The sequence below is a fragment of the Haemaphysalis longicornis genome, unplaced genomic scaffold, assembly GCF_048455015.1.
Source record: "Haemaphysalis longicornis isolate Haplotype H1 unplaced genomic scaffold, Haemaphysalis longicornis Haplotype H1 scaffold_267, whole genome shotgun sequence".
In the NCBI taxonomy this organism is placed as follows: Eukaryota; Metazoa; Arthropoda; class Arachnida; order Ixodida; family Ixodidae; genus Haemaphysalis; species Haemaphysalis longicornis.
Genome location: NW_027526324.1, coordinates 160,636 through 179,420, shown reverse-complemented (window position 1 = coordinate 179,420; position 18,785 = coordinate 160,636). Strand labels below are relative to the sequence as shown.

At 45.7% G+C, this 18,785-nt stretch overlaps 2 protein-coding genes across 3 annotated transcripts in view; both read right to left on the bottom strand.

Annotated features, from left to right (window-relative positions):
- Positions 1–5,345, bottom strand: part of LOC144172902 (uncharacterized) — a 121,951-nt gene extending 116,606 nt beyond the window's left edge. The window contains 3 exon segments of the mRNA XM_077701494.1: positions 935–1,118; positions 4,799–4,944; positions 5,140–5,345. Of these exon segments, the coding sequence (XP_077557620.1) occupies positions 935–1,118; positions 4,799–4,937 (323 nt within the window). The 5' untranslated portion in view covers positions 4,938–4,944; positions 5,140–5,345.
- Positions 5,346–7,823: 2,478 nt separating this feature from the next.
- LOC144172901 (uncharacterized) lies at positions 7,824–16,491 on the bottom strand. Of its 2 annotated transcripts, none has more exons than XM_077701492.1 (3): positions 16,325–16,491; positions 13,077–13,442; positions 7,824–10,376 (listed from the first exon to the last, which is right to left on the bottom strand). In XM_077701492.1, exons 1-2 carry the CDS (start codon positions 16,474–16,476, stop codon positions 13,100–13,102), a joined length of 495 nt encoding a protein of 164 aa, XP_077557618.1. In that variant the 5' UTR covers positions 16,477–16,491; the 3' UTR covers positions 7,824–10,376; positions 13,077–13,099. The 2 variants fall into 2 exon arrangements, with proteins under 2 accessions (XP_077557618.1, XP_077557619.1); XM_077701493.1 differs by having other exon boundaries at positions 13,077–13,439.
- Between the last annotated feature and the right edge of the window lie 2,294 nt (positions 16,492–18,785).

Sequence of the window (18,785 nt, the reverse complement as noted above, 5' to 3'; positions counted from 1 at the left end):
CTCGACACAAGGGTGTTTTTGTTTTAACAAAACTTGTTGCTGAGCTAGTTGGTACATATTTTAAGGAAGAAGAAAACGTGGCGCAAACTAGACGTAGACGAAAGAAACGAGGTAAGACATATACAGGCGCCACATTTGTGCCTGTATATGTCTTACCTCGTTTCTTTCGTCTACATCTAGTTTGCGCCACGTTTTTGTTTTCCGCCTCCATCAAGAAAACGGCCGTCGTAGCCAGTACAGTATTGAACCTGCATCCTCGTGCCTTAGCCACAGTGGCAGGCAAGTTAGTGAAATTACATACATTTTACGTATTGTCATGGTTGGTAAAACTCAATAATAAAATACCTGTGAATTTTAACAATTCCAAAAAACATTCGCGGTGTAGAACAGTGTTGTTTTCTGTGCATTTATGCGAACAGCCACATCAGTTATTTGTGCTCTGGCAAAGTTCCCCTAGCCCGCCCAAATACAGGTGCCCGGTGAACATGCGAACTACCACAAGAAACGATGCTAAACAAGGCAGCTCGCCCCCGGTTAAATATCAGCCAAGAGAAAAGATCGGCAGGCCAGTGGGTGCTGTCATTTGGCCTTCCCTTGGTGCAAGTTTGTACGACCCATCCTCATCAGTAGCAGCAGCCCATTGGTTCCCACTTCAGGAAGGAAGGCCTCTCCCACCTTACTCCAGCCATTCCTGTTTTGGGATGACCTAGACCACTCTTTGCCTCTTCATTTTACGATTCAATCCCTCCACTGAGTTAATGGCGTGCCTCCACTTATAGTCCCATCTCTTGGTATTCATTTTGTTATCCTGATGCTCCACCTGCTCCCAGTTCTCAGCAATTACATGTCTGATGCTCAGCAAATTTGTCAACTTGCACATCCCATAGGGCACGGGTCCCAGATGCCCTCCCTGGAGGACGCCCACGATACTCACGTGGCCCGGATGACGCTCACGTGGTGCACATGCCGGTGCATGCTGGTGGCCCTGCCCGCCGCGGTGTTGAGCAGCAGATCGATCTCGGAGGCAAGCACCACAGCAAAGCGTTCGGGGCGAGGCTCCGTGCAGGGCACCGTCAGGTACGGCATGGCCCCGTGCACGTGCAAGCACGCCTTCTGGCCTGCCACCAGAGGGACAACGGGAACAAGAAGGTTTGAGGGGGGTGCACGGCCTATCAACACCAAGACGCCACAAAACACACGAGTTTACGGGGTTTAACGCACCAGATACATCTGGGTTAGCTACAAGGCACATCGTTATGGAGGGCTCCCAAATACTCAACCTCCGGATCTGTAACGTGCGCCGAAATTTCGACGCACGGGTATTTTCACTTTTTTGCCGCCATATGAAAAGCAGCCACTACAGCCGAGATCAAACATTGGGCTCAGAAGAAGGACTTAGCCACTGCGGCGGGTGCTCACAACATTATCGCTCCCTCTCTGGGCCTTATGCCCCACAACTAGGCCAGCTGTGGAATGCTCCACGCCTGACTGCTGTCCCCGTTCCTCAACACTACCGCTTTGGACGGTGCCACATCAACATGCTTATGTACAGCTTTTTCTTTTAAAATGTACCCAAGCATCTGCTCTGAGCAGCCCCGATATCAACACACAATAAGCATACCACAGTAACAACAAAGGATGATGGGGTTAAGACGGGACAGGCGCTAACTTTCAACAAATTGTTTTATTGCGATTCCGGCACATATATACACACATCTGACTCGCTAAAGTAGAGAAGGAAAAGAAAATGACAAAACTTGATTGATTGAAGGGTTTAACCCGCTGACGCAACACAGGCGATAAGGCGCGCTGCAGTGGAGGGCTCCGGATTAATTTGGCCACCTGGGGATCTTTACCGTGCGCCGAAATCTCATACACACAGGAGTTTTGGCTTTCTGCCTCCATTAGAACAGCAGCCACTGCGGCCTGAAATCGAACCCGCGACCTCATGCAAAACAACAAAGCTAAAGTTGTGCAATGCTACCTATGCCAAGAAACCTAGCTCTCGCTGTGATAAAGCAAAGGACAGCCTGCTGATGCAATTTTATTTTCCGCATGCAATCTCTGCTGCTTTCAGAATTTCCCTGGTTGGGCTGGAGCGGTGGTGATACAGAGCTATCAACTGGTCGAACAGAGGGCAGCACGGGTTTCGGCAATAAACCACGTTGTTGAAAGATCGCCCGTCCTGTCTCTGCTTCGCCGCTGTCATCACTGTGCTATGTTTACTGTGCAACGATAAACTGACGCGCCCGAACTTTTTCCCTAAAAGGAATCAACAAGCCCCAAATAAAACAAAATCTACCCAAACTTCCCTAGCTGCAACAGAGATTTACATTTTCATGACATGAAAGCTTTATTTCTAAAAGTTGACACAGTTTGCTTTATGATGTCTAAATGACTTACAGGAATCAAACATTGCTTGGAGCCACTTTTAAGGAAGGACATGGCTCTTAAAACAAATTTAAATTTTAAAGTAAACTCTGTAAAACATGTCAGCCTTGCTGCTTTTTTCCCACTGATTTCAAGTATGACATTATTTTTTGAGTAAGTCAATTAATTGCCAAGATAATTAGAGATAATTAGTCATTTTTGGAGGAACAATAGACAAAACAGTGTTAGTCATAAAACTGTAATCTTTATATTTTCCAATACTATGAACCCTGGTGAGCACAATAAGAGAACCAGTTTTTTGATGCACCGCTTGGAACTAATTTTACAGGTCATTACACCTTGGTGTTTGACATGGGCATTCAAACTGGTTCCTTGCCACTGGTTTAACCTAAATTGATTAATTTCTCAGTGAATACGGCATTGTTTGCTGCCGGACAAGCCCTGAGGGCACTATAAAACACGAAATCTTTTGGATAAAAAAACATTTTGTCTGCATGGCCCCTTTAAGGCCTTAAAGGGGCCATGCAGACAAAACACAGGTTTGGTTCATTTGAAAGATTGCCTGGTTAGAATCATACTGATACCATTCATAATGTAAAATGGCCATGCGACCCACTCGCTCATTTCCCGCAACAGAACCTATATGTCATACGCGCAAGCTCTGCGATTGGCTGAGGCTGGCAAAAGCGAATTAGGCAGAGCTTATAAGCTTGCCGAACAAACTATTTGCGCTTAAATGTAATGCCTATTCATTTTACAGCAGTGAGAATGGTGGTTTAAACAATGAAAGCTACAAAAATACACGTAAACATAGAAGTACCGATGCGTACTGCTGTTTGTACTGCGCGCACTATGCTTGCTTTAGCTGCACAGCACCACACACTTTGGAGTTCTCTCAACCAACACTGGCAGATTGGCGTAATCGACGGCGTCTTATGGGACCATATTTGTCGAGCGAGCACCATGTTTCACGAAACGATTATTTTCTCCCTGAACAAAAACAAGCGAGGTACAAACACAGTCAAAAACAAAGCGAATGCAAAAAACACCCCACTGCGCTATGGTGGCACCATCTAGGTTGACTAACAGTAAACAAGTCTCTGCTTCCCACCAACTTTAGCTTGAAAATCTGTTCTTATGATGCCATTGCAGACGTTAAAACACCCGATTTGGCGGGAGAATAAAAATTTCAACTTAAATTGATTAATTTCACAGTGAATAAAGCATTGTTTGCTTCGGGACAAGTGCTGGGGCCACTATAAAACACGAAATCTTTCTAATAAAACAAAACTCGAATTTTGTCTGCATGGCCTTAAGCAATTAATGTCATTTTTCGTGCACGTGTGGCACAGGTACACAAGACCTAACGAGTAGATTTTCAAGACTACAACGGAGGAAAGCTTTGGCAGACTTCCGAGAAACAGGCAATGAACTCTCTACCCCACTTCTAGCGGGGACGCAGAAGCAATAGGCAGCAAGATTGATGTGCAAAATAAATCTACGCACAACTCGCACGTTTTTACCTGCTCTTCATGAGCTAGTAACCAACAGAAAGGTTTTTGTTCTTGCGTTTTATGCTGCAATGACACCAAAGTATCTGGCAACTGCTGTGTTAAGCAGCCAACAACCGGCGTTGTTGGCTGCTTAACACAGCAACGAGACTGTGTCACCTGACAACCAGCAAAACACATGCGCCCCAAGAGAAAATGTAGCTGGACCCAGCTGGTTTGTGGTTAAATTCCTAACTTGAAATACCTGGTCCCAGATAGACCAGCTGGGAATTTAACCATACACGAGTTGGAACCAGCTACATTTTCTCTTGGGGCACCTAACTTGCACCGGAGTCCCCCGCTGCCTGTCCTTAGGTCACCAGTACACCGCTGCAAATGACAGCAGAACAGTGACACAACAAACAACCCCCACTCCGACCTAGTCAAGCTACTTTGATACAAACACGCACGAACTCTCGAAAACAGCAGTGGCGATGGGCGCTTGACGGTACCATGGTTAGTTTAAATACCAGCCGCCGCGTCTGATTTATGCTTGCACCATCCAACTAGCTTCACAGACCAGGCCACCAAATAACCCGCGCAAGAGTAGGCACACGCGGCTGAACTAGCGATTCCACGTGGACCCTTCCGCGACAACTGGCGAAAAAGGGGTCACAAACAATGAATGACAAATTTGCCGGCTAACTCAATGGCTTTCAGACACCGCACAGCTTGCACTCCACCCATTTCTTCTGCTGTGCCTACGTCGCCCACGCTTTATTTGAATAAGCTTTCTTTCTTTTCTTTTTTGACTTGGAGGAAAAACCGCGGTCCGAACTTGTGTTCGTTCGGCGGTATGCGCGCGCGCGCGCCGCTGCCTTGACTGGCGGGTGTCAGGAGACAAAGGAAACACGCACCTGCCGGGGTGATGCCAAATATTCGGATCACGGGCACCTGCCACACTTCCCAGCCGCCCAGTTTGGACACGAGCGGGTCCAGGGGCGCCGACGGGGCGACCATGTAGTGGTCCAGCGTCACCAACCGCAGCACGAACATGTCGGCCCTGCGGTTCGAGCGGCCAACACGCCGAAAGCAAGCGCTCTTCTGCTTTACGACGCCTTTGTAACTCCGCCGGCTCCTTCAGCTCCTCGTTATTTAGGAGCGCGAAAATGCATGCATTAGCGCGCCAGCACGGAACAGGCTCACACACGAACCACGTCGATAGAGAACAGCAGGGTATTCCACCGGAACGGCATACCTTAACGCGGCGAAACTGGACGACAAACGTTCTGAGTATTTAGCATGTTTTATCTCGGACTAGCGGGCTACGATGCCTTTACGGCTGCATTCGGCAGCTTTTAGAACACACGAGATTTACAAAATCCGCGTCTACAACATGGCGTTTATTTACAGACTAGCTAAACCATCGCACATGTTCTCACCAGCCCGCCACGCAGCGGCCATCCGCACTAACAAAGAAATACGAAAAGTCTCCCGTAGCAATCCAATCCAGCGTTTTTGGGCAAATCTAGTCCGCCAACTCCAGTACAAAAAAATTCAGTTCAACACTTTATGTATATACAATTTCGTTTGGTCTAGTTTGGTAGCATTTTCTATGCCTTTGTGTTTTTTGTTTTTGTTTTTTTAACGCGGAAGCGCTGTGGAGAATCGGCGAGCGCGGTGCGTGTTCTCCGCGTGTCGTCTGCTCGCAGAGAACAGGCGGTGCGCGCTTAAATGCATCTCTTCAAGCAAAAGGTGCGCTAAATCGCGACGTGTTTTTGAAGTGTGTTTTTCTGCAGTCGGCAGGCTTGAAGTTTACAGCATCAGCTGTTAGCTAGCAGCCGGCGCAGTTCTCGCAATTGGCGAAACGCCAAAAACGAAACTACTATTCCCGGGGCCCACGCATACTGCTTACATTTCGCTCGTTGCATACCACATGCTAGGAGTATTACCGGATTGTTTGCTTGCTTCCTCACTCACCTCATACGTGCAACAAAAGCAGAAGTATAAGAAATGTGAAAACTGCAAAAACTTTTCGGCAAACGAAATACACATAGTACCCCCTTTTGAAAAGTTTTTGCTGGATTACAAAAATCGAATTTACAAATAAGCAATATAATGAGGAAAACAGAGGTGGCTCACCACTTATTCGCACTAAAGGTCGTGCATTATGGATGGCTTGTGTGATTGGCTGAGGCCGGTAAAATCCAATGCAAATTAATCATGCAGGGTGCCAGCTTGCAGAATGAACCACTTTTGCTTGAAACTTACTGCATTTTCTGTTTATCCGTAAGATTAAAGGCGGAGTAAACAAGAGAAATCCCGAACAAAACACGCAAACGTGTACACTGCTTCACTGCATATGGAAGCTAGGATCGAACAAGCACAATTATACCGCACAACGCTGCAAAATCATCTGCTTTATGCAGATGGTTTTCTGACACGACATTAGCCAACTAGCCTATAAGCAAAGCTGCTGCTTACGTGTCCATATTTGTCGAGTCATACTTAATGTTTCACAGCACGATTTGCATGACCCACAACAAAGCACAGCACATCCGATCGTTGTGCTGTGCACCATATAGTGCCGCCTAGAAAGGCTGACAGTAATGATCGAATGATTTGGGGATGGGAGCAGCTTGTGTGCTGAATTGCAGCATGTTATACGTAAAGTCAACATGATACTACATATCTGTTTTCAGTACATTCTTTTGGTACATTAATAAAAAAAGACATCATATTGGCAACGTCCCAAAACATGTCATGTAGCAGGAGAATTTAAATTTGGCTTTAATTGTTGACTTTCTCCATGAAAAAAAGCATCGTTTGGTGCTGGACAAGTGCTAAGGGTACAATAGGTACCCCACATCTTTGGAATAAAACAAGGTTGCACACTGTCTTTGCAGCTGCCGTACAATCCAATGGGAATCTGCCGTCTGCATAAGGCTATTGCAATCGAGTTTCATACTGGTCACTGCTGCCTACACACTCATAGACTCTCACTTTCACAGCCACCAAAAAGCCATTGTGATATTACTCATTAAGTGCTCAGCAAACATGCTACTGTCGTGTGCACGAAACAAAAGACCTGCTACCTGCAAGCAGAATTTGCCAGTTTTAATGAATTCTCTGTATACACTTGGTTCTCTATAAAAAAAAAAAAAAAAATGCGGTATTTTACTGATTGTGGCTACAATTTGGCTGTCCAACTCTTGCTAGTACAAGTACCAGCAACATTCTGTCTTCTCAGAACAGACAGAACTGCACCTCAGTACATTTAGCTAACCGCACCAAGTTTGCGTTACATTGTTTTAAGCACTCAAAATTTGTTTTACAGCAAGCACATCTTCCGAGATTCTGTTCTGTAATCTGTAATCCAGTTTGCGGTATTGTTGCTGGAATGTCCTGTGTGGGTTGGAGTTGGGCACAACTTGAGGCGTGTCTCCGCACTGTATTCATGGCAGGTCAGGCAGGTGGGCTTGTGCTTGGGAGAGGAGGCGGAACAAACGTCTCTATAGAGCAGTCAGGCCTCGGGAAAAGTCCTCATTCCAGGACCCCCTGATATCGTCGGCTCGTCTGGCTTCAGTGCACGCACAATTTTAGGTCTCATGACAGTTCGTATGTGTTCCAGTTGACACAGTAAAGCTTTGTTACAATGAAACAGGTTAAAATGAAGTGATCATCGTCTGCTCTTTTATTATTCGCACTGCAGTTAAAAAATCTCTACAGTGAAGCAGTGGTTATAACCACTGATTTGTTGCACCATTACTTTGTTATATATAACAAAGTAATAGCTGCTTCCCTTCTAATTTCTTAAAAACATTTTCACTGTAGTTAGCACCTTTGTGTTTTGATTAGCAACCTTGGTAACAAAAAACTCTAAAAAAACAATTAGCAACCTCGGCTGTTCCTCTCCTTGAGAAATAAGACCTAGAAACAGTCTCTGCTCAGCACCTTTTTTATTGCACAGGAACGAAAGAATGGTTCTTAGGAGGACACATGTTGTATATTACACGTAGTCAAATCCAAAAACTCGTATATTGCAACCTTATATAACATTTCTAGCTTCCTCACACTTTGACATGCCACTGAGTACTTGAAAGTGTCACCGTGTGACTGAAATATACATCTTGTTTTGGAGAAAGTGTTCTCACGTTCACCGCTCTTTGACGACATTGGATCTAAATAATCTGTGATATTAACTGAAAACCCGCTGCAGCAGCTCAGTGGCTAAGGCGTTGCGCTGCTGAGCACGAGGTCGCGGGTTCGATTCCCGGCCGCCGCGGCCGCTTTTCTGATGGAGGCGAAAAGCAAAAACGCCCGAGTGTGCGAGATTTCGGCGCACGTTAAAGATCCCCAGGTGGTCAAAATTAATCCGGAGCCCTCCGCTACGGCACGCCTCATCGCCTGCGCTGCGTCGGCGTGTTAAACCCTACAATCAATCGATATTAATTGACAGCTGAAACAAACACGTTCCTGTTATGTAGTTGTAATCATCATCATTAGGGCACAAAGTGACATCTTGGCTCCATGCACCTCAGTTCGTAAATTCTGCAATGCAAGGTGTCCATAAAAACTGAAATCCTGATGCCACTTGTTTCACCATACAAAGTTCTTGGAAGCAAATGGTGACACCACATTTGCTGTGTTTGCATGACCATGTTTGTGTGTTTTCTTTTCCTGAGAGTAAGGAAATAAGAATTGAAAGATTACTTGATTTTTTAGCCGCTAACCAAATGCAAATCATGAAATTCAGTCATGAATCTAAACAAATATTTTCAAATAATGATAATATTGATAGAAAAATAAATCACATATTCCTGAATGTGAATGCCCAATTCAGTTTAATGTGTATATAACTTTGGTACATGGTAAATTACATTGTTTCAGAAGAACCAAAATTCATTGTGACATTTTACACATTTGCGCTTTTAAAGACTCCTGCCCAATTCAAAGGAAAGAATTGCTAGCGAAGAAAAGCAAGGAGACAAATAACATGTGAAACAATATCAAGAATAACCATCCTCCACACCTTCTAAAACGAAAGATGTCCGTAGGTAGATTGTAACCCCTCTACTGGAAATATCTGCATACCAGGTGTACTACTAAAAATTCAAAAATGCAAAAGCGGTGTTACAGATAGCATCTATCTTTTAGCGAAAGCCCTTTACACCACTGTGGCCATTCCATCTGCAAAGCCAATCTAACCGGATCAAACCGGTTCACCCATGTGCTATCGAAGCAAGCTGCAGCCAACAGGCATGTGGCTGTGCTCATGCATGCCTAGGAGTCGCGTAGCAAAGGGGGTGTGCACTCTTTTCCTTTGCGTTTTATTTGTGAGGAGCAGAGCATCCTCACTAATTTAGTTTTTTCATGACTACCTTTTAGTCGAGGAACAACACTGCCTTTTCTTGTGGGAGTAAATACAAGGCTTTCACTCTAATAAACTGCGGCCAGGTACCAAACAGCCAGCAGGTAAACCACTGGGCCCACGCTGAAGCTGACGGTGCTACCCTGTTCAGCCTACAATCGCTGCATGCGGGCAGCCCTCGGGTTTAGATTGAGCATAATTAGGGTACAGAGTGACACGAAATCTTTCGAATAAAACAAATTTTTTGTCCCCATGGCCCCTTCAAAAATAAAGGGGGAAGGGAGTGAATTCTGTCAAATGGGTTATGATGAGAGCAGACACCTGCCTTTCACCATGAATCATCCCTCTCACCTAAAGCCACATGAGACTCACTGGATGTGTGATGCATCCCCAAGAACTTGTCAGCAAGGCCATCAGTTTCGTTACCACCACCGCCAGAGGGAAACCATACATCCATGCTTCATTGCAAACATACGCTATTTTTAGCCAGGGGAAAGTAGCCGTTTTGTGTCCTAGCTTTCCATTGACCAAGTAGGTGTTGAAACTCGAGTGCTTACATCGACATTCTGTCACTCCTGCCGATGTTCACACATTTGCGGCAGAACGTGTTTTGAGTGTCTGCCTGCACCGTAAATGCGAGGCAACATGCATCCCATTCTGTGGCCCCATTGCCTCCGTCATTGCGAGAAAGAAAGAAACTCGTCATTTTTTTTCTACAACCTCCCGTCTCCTTACACGGTGACAGTAATAGCCGGTCAGAAGACAGCTTCGGGACAGGTTGATCTTTAATTAGCAGTAAAAAAAGCAACTGCCTACTTCAATAGGCACTTCCTTCGCAGCTCGCCCTTGCAACTGACTGCCACCACCGGTCCAACGTCCTGCGTATCACCCGCAGAACAGAATATCAGGGCCTCGTTCGTCACGATGTTTACTGAGCTGCATTCTGTAGCAGAGTCTCTGCACACTGTCTTCTTCCAAGAGAAGTCCGTGCTTCCAGTAGGCTTCACGCTGCGCAGCGATGCTGGCTGCTGGTCCCACCGAAATGGCCAAGCCATGCCAAGCCATCACGGCGATGCCGTTGGCCCAGAATAGGAGGCCTCCCAGCGAGATGATCGTCTAAATACCTGCGCAGACAACCGGGGCAATTATTGGTGCGCTGCCTTTACTCGCAGCTTGTATAGAAAAGCACTGTATCTATAAACCTCCATTTCGCCTGCCGCATAAAAGCATAGCTGGATAAAAAATGAAAGAGCACTTCTAGATATTCTCACCATTGTACACAAACAAGTGCTTTGCAGAAACGGGATGCAAAGACATATTAGTACCACTTCATATCTCCCATAAAAAAAGTCTGCCGTTATTGGAATATGGCTGCAAAAGTACTGCATTCCAGAGACCACCTTTGCCACACTCAAGACTCCCTAGCATGCATTACAGAGCTTCTTACGAGATATCTCACAGAGGACCCGCACACTGACAGCTAATACCCCTGTTACACTTAAGTCCAAATGTCATTCGAAACGAATGTCATTTGACTCAAATGAGGGGCTTCAAATGCCATTCAGAATCCGCCTTGCTCCACTACAATTTCGATGGCATTTGAAAGCTTTAACAATCACTTGCCATGCTGCATGGTGCTGCTGCTGTCGAGTTCTGTTTTTACAAAATAATGCAACAATCAAATTTAAAAGCAGTCTGTGGCATTAAAATGATATCAAATTATAAATAACATAAGCATTGACACATGTTCTTGCTTAATTCCGAATCGCAATCACGGTTTTTTGGACTGTTTTGTGTTGTCTGGCCACAATGGTTTGTCGCTTGCTCGCACTGGTGCTGAGAGTATGAAATCATTACATCTTGATATTATGATTTAAGTGAACGAGAAGTAAACAAAGCCCCACAATTTTTCATATTTCGTTGGTTTTAAGTACGCCATTACTGTGTTTGTTTATGCTGAGTTGGAACGCTGTGCGCAAGAGTGCTAGAATGGAATTCGAGAGCCCCAAATGTCGCTCTCAGTGCTCATTTGGCATTTGGCTCGAATGTCATTTGAGCCGAATAAAATTTTAAAACCGAGCGGACCAGCACAACTTCGCATTTCAGTCAAATGACATTTGGTTCAAATAACATTCGGACGCTAGTGTAGCAGGGGTATAAGTCACTTTGCGACAATCTCAGCCAGTATGGAAATCAGGAGAACTGTAACGAGTTGCAATCGTTTGGTGCCAAATAGCCAATCTGTTAAAACTTTGGCCTGCATGCTAGCTGCACCTATGGAGGAAATTCATGGCTCCCTGTCGCATCTGTGCCTTTTACATTTGCTTCATCTTCTGTTTGCAAAAATAAATAAGCAACCAATTAATCCATCATAAACTTTGTGATTGGCTCGACTTAGAACATTTAGGTGTCTGTGAAAATTGTTGAAGTGCAGTAAAAGTGCTGACAAAGAAGTTCATAGGGTCATAAAAAATAAATACTTTGTGTAGAAAGCATAAAAATGAGAAATACAAAAGTGAGAAATAGAAAAGAAAAATAAAACAGCACCCACATTCTTCCTTCCTTTTCGTCAGCAAATGAATTGAGTAAGCATTATTCCTCAAAAAATTGGCCAAACAAGCCCTGGCCGTTATACTAGAACTATGTATAACTTTTCGTGAAATCACACATGTCAACTTTTTAATCAGTACACTCTTCGTATTTTAAAAACAAAATTTTAAAATAGTCCGTAAAAGTCGTATGTTTAAAGGAGCCATGAAGACAAAATACAAGTTGGGCTTATTAGAAAGACTGCTTAGTCCCGATAACAATGATACAAATATCATCGCAATCTTCGAACAAATAACGGATATATTAAAGAAAACGTGTGAAGCAGTCGCGACCCCCTAGCCAATTTCCCGCAACTTTTCTATGACGTCACGGAACCTTGTTTGCTCAATTGGAGGCCGCTAAGTGACCTGTCGCGATGACACATGACTCGACGTCTGTAATGGGGCCTCTAGTTTCATTTGACCGCATCACTTGAATGCTAACGTGCAGTGAACGCACTGAAAATTATGTTTTATTGTTGGCCCGTATGACGTCATGCTTGCTCATAACACGTCACTGTGGCGCAAAATTTGAAAGTTTTTAAATACTTCTTGCTTTTTTTTTGTTAAAAAACATCTTTTGGGGCTGTAATGGAGCTGAGTGAGATACTGAATCCTAGTTCTTTCAAATTAAACGAAGTTGTATTTTCTCTTCATGGCTCCTTTAAAGTGACCAAACTACTGCATTCATGACCAACTCCAGTTCACTAGTGTTCAATTCATCTGTACCTTCTGCAGCACATGTACCTCATCATTACCAAGCTTTTTTGGACAATCGTTAACTCCTTCTGGTACAACCGTAGAGATGGCTAGCCTGCCATTTTATCTGTTTGCACTTGTCCTCCAATGGTTTTTATAAAAACTCCCAAGAAATTCCTTATTGATTACTTCTGTTCGTTCAATACGTTCAAATAGGCATTGATGAGTGTCAAAGATGCAAAACTACAGGTCCAGTATACAACACGGCGTAAAAAAATATTTCGCAAGAACCTGGTTTGCTAACTGTTTTTTGCAGTGTAGTATTTGCAATTCTAAATAAGCAAACTAGTAGGAAGCAAACAAGCTGGCATTCCTGGTATATGGCATGCAGCTTCCAGTTTATTCTTAGCGAATCTCCACAAGTGTACACACGATGCGGGTGTTCCGCTGGGAAGTTGGTGTAGCATCCAACACCGCTAAAGCCACTGTGCCACTAACAGCTAACGCTGTCAAAAGCTTCCCAGTGGATATTGCTACCTGGTGTCGCTTTGCACAGGCTGTCAGGAGTGTTGCAAGCGGAGCCAGGTTTCCCCGAGTGCCCGGGCGAAATGGTCGTCGACGGTCAGCGGCTCTGCCTCAGCAGTGCCCGAGAAGAGCACCGCATACTGCGATCCCAGGGAGCGTCGGAAGTGCGCTTCCACAATGGGGTCTGTTGGCGGTTCCACGACGGGGGGCCGCAGCCGGGCTTCCGTCGGCTGCGCACTGGCTCCCCGACGGATGACGGTCGGCCGCGTCCGCCGCATATCTAGCGGCTCCTCGACCCCGCACCTCCGGGCCTGCTTCTCGGGCGGTGCTGCTGACGCGGCCAGTTTACGCTTCTCGGCCGCCACCGGAGGAACCCTGCTGTGGAGCGGGGTTGTGCAGGAGGTTATTCCCGCAATATGGTCTTGGCGTACACATATGCATCTTCATTTTTTGTCGGCACTTCAACACACTGCTGTTCTTGGCTGGCCCGTTTAACAACTAAGAAGTGGGTGCCAACCAATGCACAGATCGAGCGGCAGCTTATGAAAGACACCGGCATGTATTCGGCTGCTGCTAATGGGCTATAACGAGGCTCACCTTCTGCACTTGGCTGCTCCAGAGCATGCGGGTAACCTCGCTGAATTAGCCCGGGCACTATTGTAAGCTACTGCCCTCTACACAGGCTGTCACCTGCTTCTTTGTTGTAGTTAACACTTTTGACAACTGTACACGAGACACCTTTGCAGTGGATGTCAATGAAAATCTTAATTCCATGACAGGGATGTACTGACTGTGTTTGTGCGTCATGGGACCAAAGAAAAGTGCAGGGACCATGTGCATCCCTGCAGCATTCCCATCCCACAAGTAGGATAGAGAACTGTGAGCAGACAGTAAAAGTGCAAGCCAACAGAGCTGTTTTACAGATGATTAATTGCATGCTCACTCTATAGGTGCCATTTGAGCTATAAGCACTAGCAGATATCACACAAATATAATGGCTAACATGGACCTGGTGCATGGCTCCTACATTGAAACTGCTTCTTCATCTTCTTGCTTGTTGTACTGCTATGGTTGACGAAACAAAAAAACAGAAAAAGCTTCTAGCTGCATAGATCCCACAGTTGCACTTTGGGCAAACTAGATACAATGCTAAAATTGTTCTTCTAACGCTTCTTCCAGTGGCGTAGCCAGATATCTATGTTGGAGGGGGTGCATACGTAACAATAGTGCCTCTTCCCTAACATATATATATATGGATAACGTACTGCAATATTCCCCTGGCAATCAGAGCTGAACACAACGCAGCCAAGGACACTGAAACGACTTCCGACAGGTGTCTATTCCGCTTATTAGACAGGTTTCTAATAAAACAGGTTATTAGACAGGTGTCTAATAAATATTATTATTATTATTATTATTATTTCAGGTCATAGAGAGGACGGACACCTCTGTCAGACTGTACTGTTAACTGTTTACTTCATTTTTCTATATACTAAACAGTGTGTGCACTGAAACTGAGCTAAGTGCATACAATTTCTACCAGCGATTGTAGTGCTTCGCACTGTGAAAGTGGCTTACAATTTCTGACACAAATCCATTGAATATCGTGAGAAGTTCAAGACATAAGAAGGAGTGTGCAAATAAAAGTTGAGCTGGTTATTCGATGCTGTGATTGAGTCAACTAGAGCGCACTCAAGCAATTTCGCATATATTTGGCTTATAATTTTCAAATAACTTTTGAGTGCTTGGTATGACGCAAAGCCAAGACAACCTTGAACAGTTATCTCATGAAATGCACAGTTTTACGACATGCAACTGCAATAGGAGTGTACAGTACTGATGCTTTAGCGTGCCATGCCATGTATCATTCCAATGATGGCATCGAATACACACTTTTTGTCAAGTGTATGTATGCTACACCTATAAAACTTCGCATGTGTCTGCGATCCCAAACTATAATTACTTCATGAATATTCTCTCTTAATTATCTAATGACAACACTCTATACACGTCAGGCTGCAGTTACTTTCTCGTATACGGCAGTGTACATGGCCCGATGCTTTGCTCCTGTGTTCTCTTTTATTTTGGACGTTTTTATAATAACGTCTTCACGTCTTTATTTCAGTGGTTTGTTCAAGAAGCACCAGCATACTAATCTGGTTCCAAGCAAATATCCTTGACAAAGCTTTACTTCAGAAATTGAATAAAAAGATTTTTGATAGTGTGATAAGTTTGGAAACGCGGCCGTTACGGCGGGCAAATTGGCGCCATGGAACGGTGGCGCCACCTGTCTTTGAATCTGAAACCCAGCGCGTTCACTTCCGCAAAGCATTTCGTCGTTCTGGGGAAGAGAGATGGCGCCACCATTCCACGGAGTTGATTTTCTTGTCGTGGCGGCCGTGGTTTCTAGTGGCAAAAATAGTTTTTATTCAGTCTCTAAATAACCTGGTAAGTGCCGTCACCGACATTGTGCTCGAACCAAACGGACCACACAATACGACCTCCGAGCAAAGTCTGAGCAGAAATGAACGAATGGGTTGCTTTAAAAACAGTTTTTAACGGTCTCATTTATCGTTGCAACATCCTGTACCGCGCACTCGCCGCTTACTTGCAGAAGCCAGAAACGGGAACTGGCTACCGAGGCTGTCAATAGTAAAACATTAATTCTATTTAGTGGTAAACCGTCAAGTGATCGGCCGTGCCACTTGTATTTGTGGTCATATCACGTGGCAATTATTCTCCGGTGTTTTCCCGTCCCGTACTGGGTGCATAAATCTCTCAATAAATTTGATTTCCTTTTTTTATTTTTATTCACTGAATAAATACCAGAAATGCTGCGGGCAAATGAATGTACGCTAATACAAAAAAGTTTTTCGCTAACACTGCCCGCCGATCAAGTTGATGAGCAGCAGTGCACTCGTACGAATGAACGGAGCAGTGTAGCATGTGCACAACATGCAGTTGCAGTGCAACGCTCACAAAACTAAAATTCATTTGCAGCGATCCGGTACTACAACCTCCTGTTCCTCAATTGGCCGTGTTTTCCACTGAAAAATATTGGCGAAAGAGGCAGGGTAGATAAAAACGGAGTGAGCTGCAATCACCCTGTGAGCACAGCTGATCGACACAGAATACGCGTAGAGCTTTGGTGCTGTAGGAATGCGGGCGGGATAATGCGCGAATGCGACAACGGAGCGACGCAGTCAGTCAGCATGCCACGCTAAAGCATGCACCGGCAACAAGGGACAGCGTGAACTCACGGCTCGCTGAGGCTTCCCAACATCGAAACTCCGCACCGGCGATCAGCGACCAACACGCGCCACTGCTCAGACAAAAACAGCAGCGCGCATACCGACTGCAGAAGCACGCATGGTATGCCACGCACCACGTGACCGACGAGGCGGACGCCCATTGGGGGACGCAGACGCAGGAATGCGCATTCCGCTGACGCCGCCGCCGCGTTCTTGCGAGCCTGTTTGACCACCTGGGAAGCGCCTCGGCGCGCCGTCCGTTACGTGAAATATGGAGCAAAACACGTCGCTGCTCATCCTTGATGAGTGGGCCGTCCAGCTGAAACGTTTATTTTCCGCAGTGACACGGTGCGGAAACTTATGCCTGATGGACACTAGCGTCGATCGTTTACCAGAGAGAGCTCACGTCGGTGCACTCCAACCATTCAAAAATTCAGGACTTTTTAGCGATTATGAGGACCGAATATTTACTGTTACGTTAGTTCACTGATTATACTACGAAATATTCGAAGCTAACACTTTATATAACACATGCTGCATGACCCATATTCCTTACGGATCTTTTTTGATGTCTCTCTCACGTCAGGGCATTCATTGAAGCGGAACTCTGAAGCTGGCTGTATTTTTCACTCTGCGACGTTCGCTGGCATGAGCGAAATGCCACCACGGTGCGAAAATGTCTTTCACTGCGTTGCAATCTAAATGCATGTTCGTGCCCTTTTATTTCATAGAGCAGCATTCCACGGCGCATTCTTGTCGTGTTTGCGATTGATCACCGGCGCCGCTACATGATGGCGCCACCGTTCCACTCAGCGGCTTAGTGCTGGCATTTTCCACAGCGCGTGCTCCGTTTATGTCCGAGCGAAAATTTCGCCGCACTTATGTAACCGCACGCGTTAGTAGGTGGGTGCCCAGCAAGTTCGGATGAAACACGAAGTTCATTTTTGCCGGTGCGTGTCTTGTCGTCTGCTAGAGACGTGTCGTCTGCTACGCGCCGCTCAGCCGGCCGAGTGGCCCGGCGATTTCCCGCGATGAAAAGTACATGTTGGTCCTTTCGTCAGCAAGGCGACAGCTGTTCAATCTGTCGCAGCGTATTTTTTGGTTTGTTACTTCCTGCAGGCGTTCGTACTTGGGACATCCGGATTTTACGCACTGCAGAAACATTGAGACTTGAAAGAAATATGCAAACGTGATTGATTCTAGTTAATAAATTGTTTCTGAGCCTTGAAATAATTATCTGCCTCATATGAAAGACTCATTTAAAAGGCACATGCTATTAAAGGGTTGCGCTGACAACGTCGCATTTCTATTTTGCTTACCTTTGAAGGAAATTTAAAGGATGGACTGCAAGATATTTTTTCTGCAGTGTAATGTGTACGTCGACCAATTTCGCAGCAAAAAAAAAAAAAGATTCCTGCAAGACATACATTGTTATTTCGGAATTCATAAAAACAGAGGAGTACATATGTCTCAACGCTTGCCTACAATGGGTGACCGGTAGAAAGCGCGAAAGCTCACGGGTACATTGTCTGCTCTTGCGGAGTCCCGCCACATCAGCACTTCCGGTTGCGGGGGGGAGTATAAATCCCTGACCACGCGCGTGAAAGCCGCCGGCGTACGGGAGGGCAAGAGTGATCTCGAACCGGAAGTGGCGGGAGTAGACGACGTACCCATGAGCCCTTGCGCTTTTTACGGCTCACCTATTGTACAACGAATGACAGGGAAGTACACTAACATTATACGGAACGAAGAACAGACAGGTGCTTAAATTACAACGTTTTAAAACAAACAGATCATCCAGTATATGTCTTCGGCAAGTCAAAACCTTAAACATCAACAACAACAACAAAAAACAAAACAAATTGGGGACATTTTCTTCGAATTTGACAAGAAGCATACCTTGAGTTGCAATGTAAAAACTTCCCGGAAAACCATAGATGGAAACCAAGAATTCATTTGCGCATAATATAAAAGCCTTTACGACATATACCTCAACGTTAAAAAATGCACTGACGATTACCATACTCCCTAATGCGAAATTCGTGGGCAGCGCGAACTGTAGCCTTCTCGGTCACGGCGCATATCTGGTGCGTCTCTGCGTGATCGGCAAACGCATGGCGGAGCGCATGCTACTCGATATCTCGCAGCGCGTCGCCGACGCCGGCGAGCATGTTGTTGCAAATCATGATTGAACCTCCGGTGCAATGCCACGTGGTTCGGATGAGTGGCGAACGGAGCAGCGTCTGGGAAAAGTGCGGGGGGGGGGGGGGGGAATGAGAGAGATGACGTCATAGCCGCGCGTGCCGCCCTCCCACTCACACGCTCCCCGACTGCATCCCGGCTGGGCTTGCGCTTCCAGTGGCGATGGCAGTCTATGCCGACGCCATCACCATCTGGGCACACGGACCAACGAGACTACCCTCCAAAATGAAGGCGTGCCTCCAGGGGGTGCTGTGGGCAGTCGCCGCCT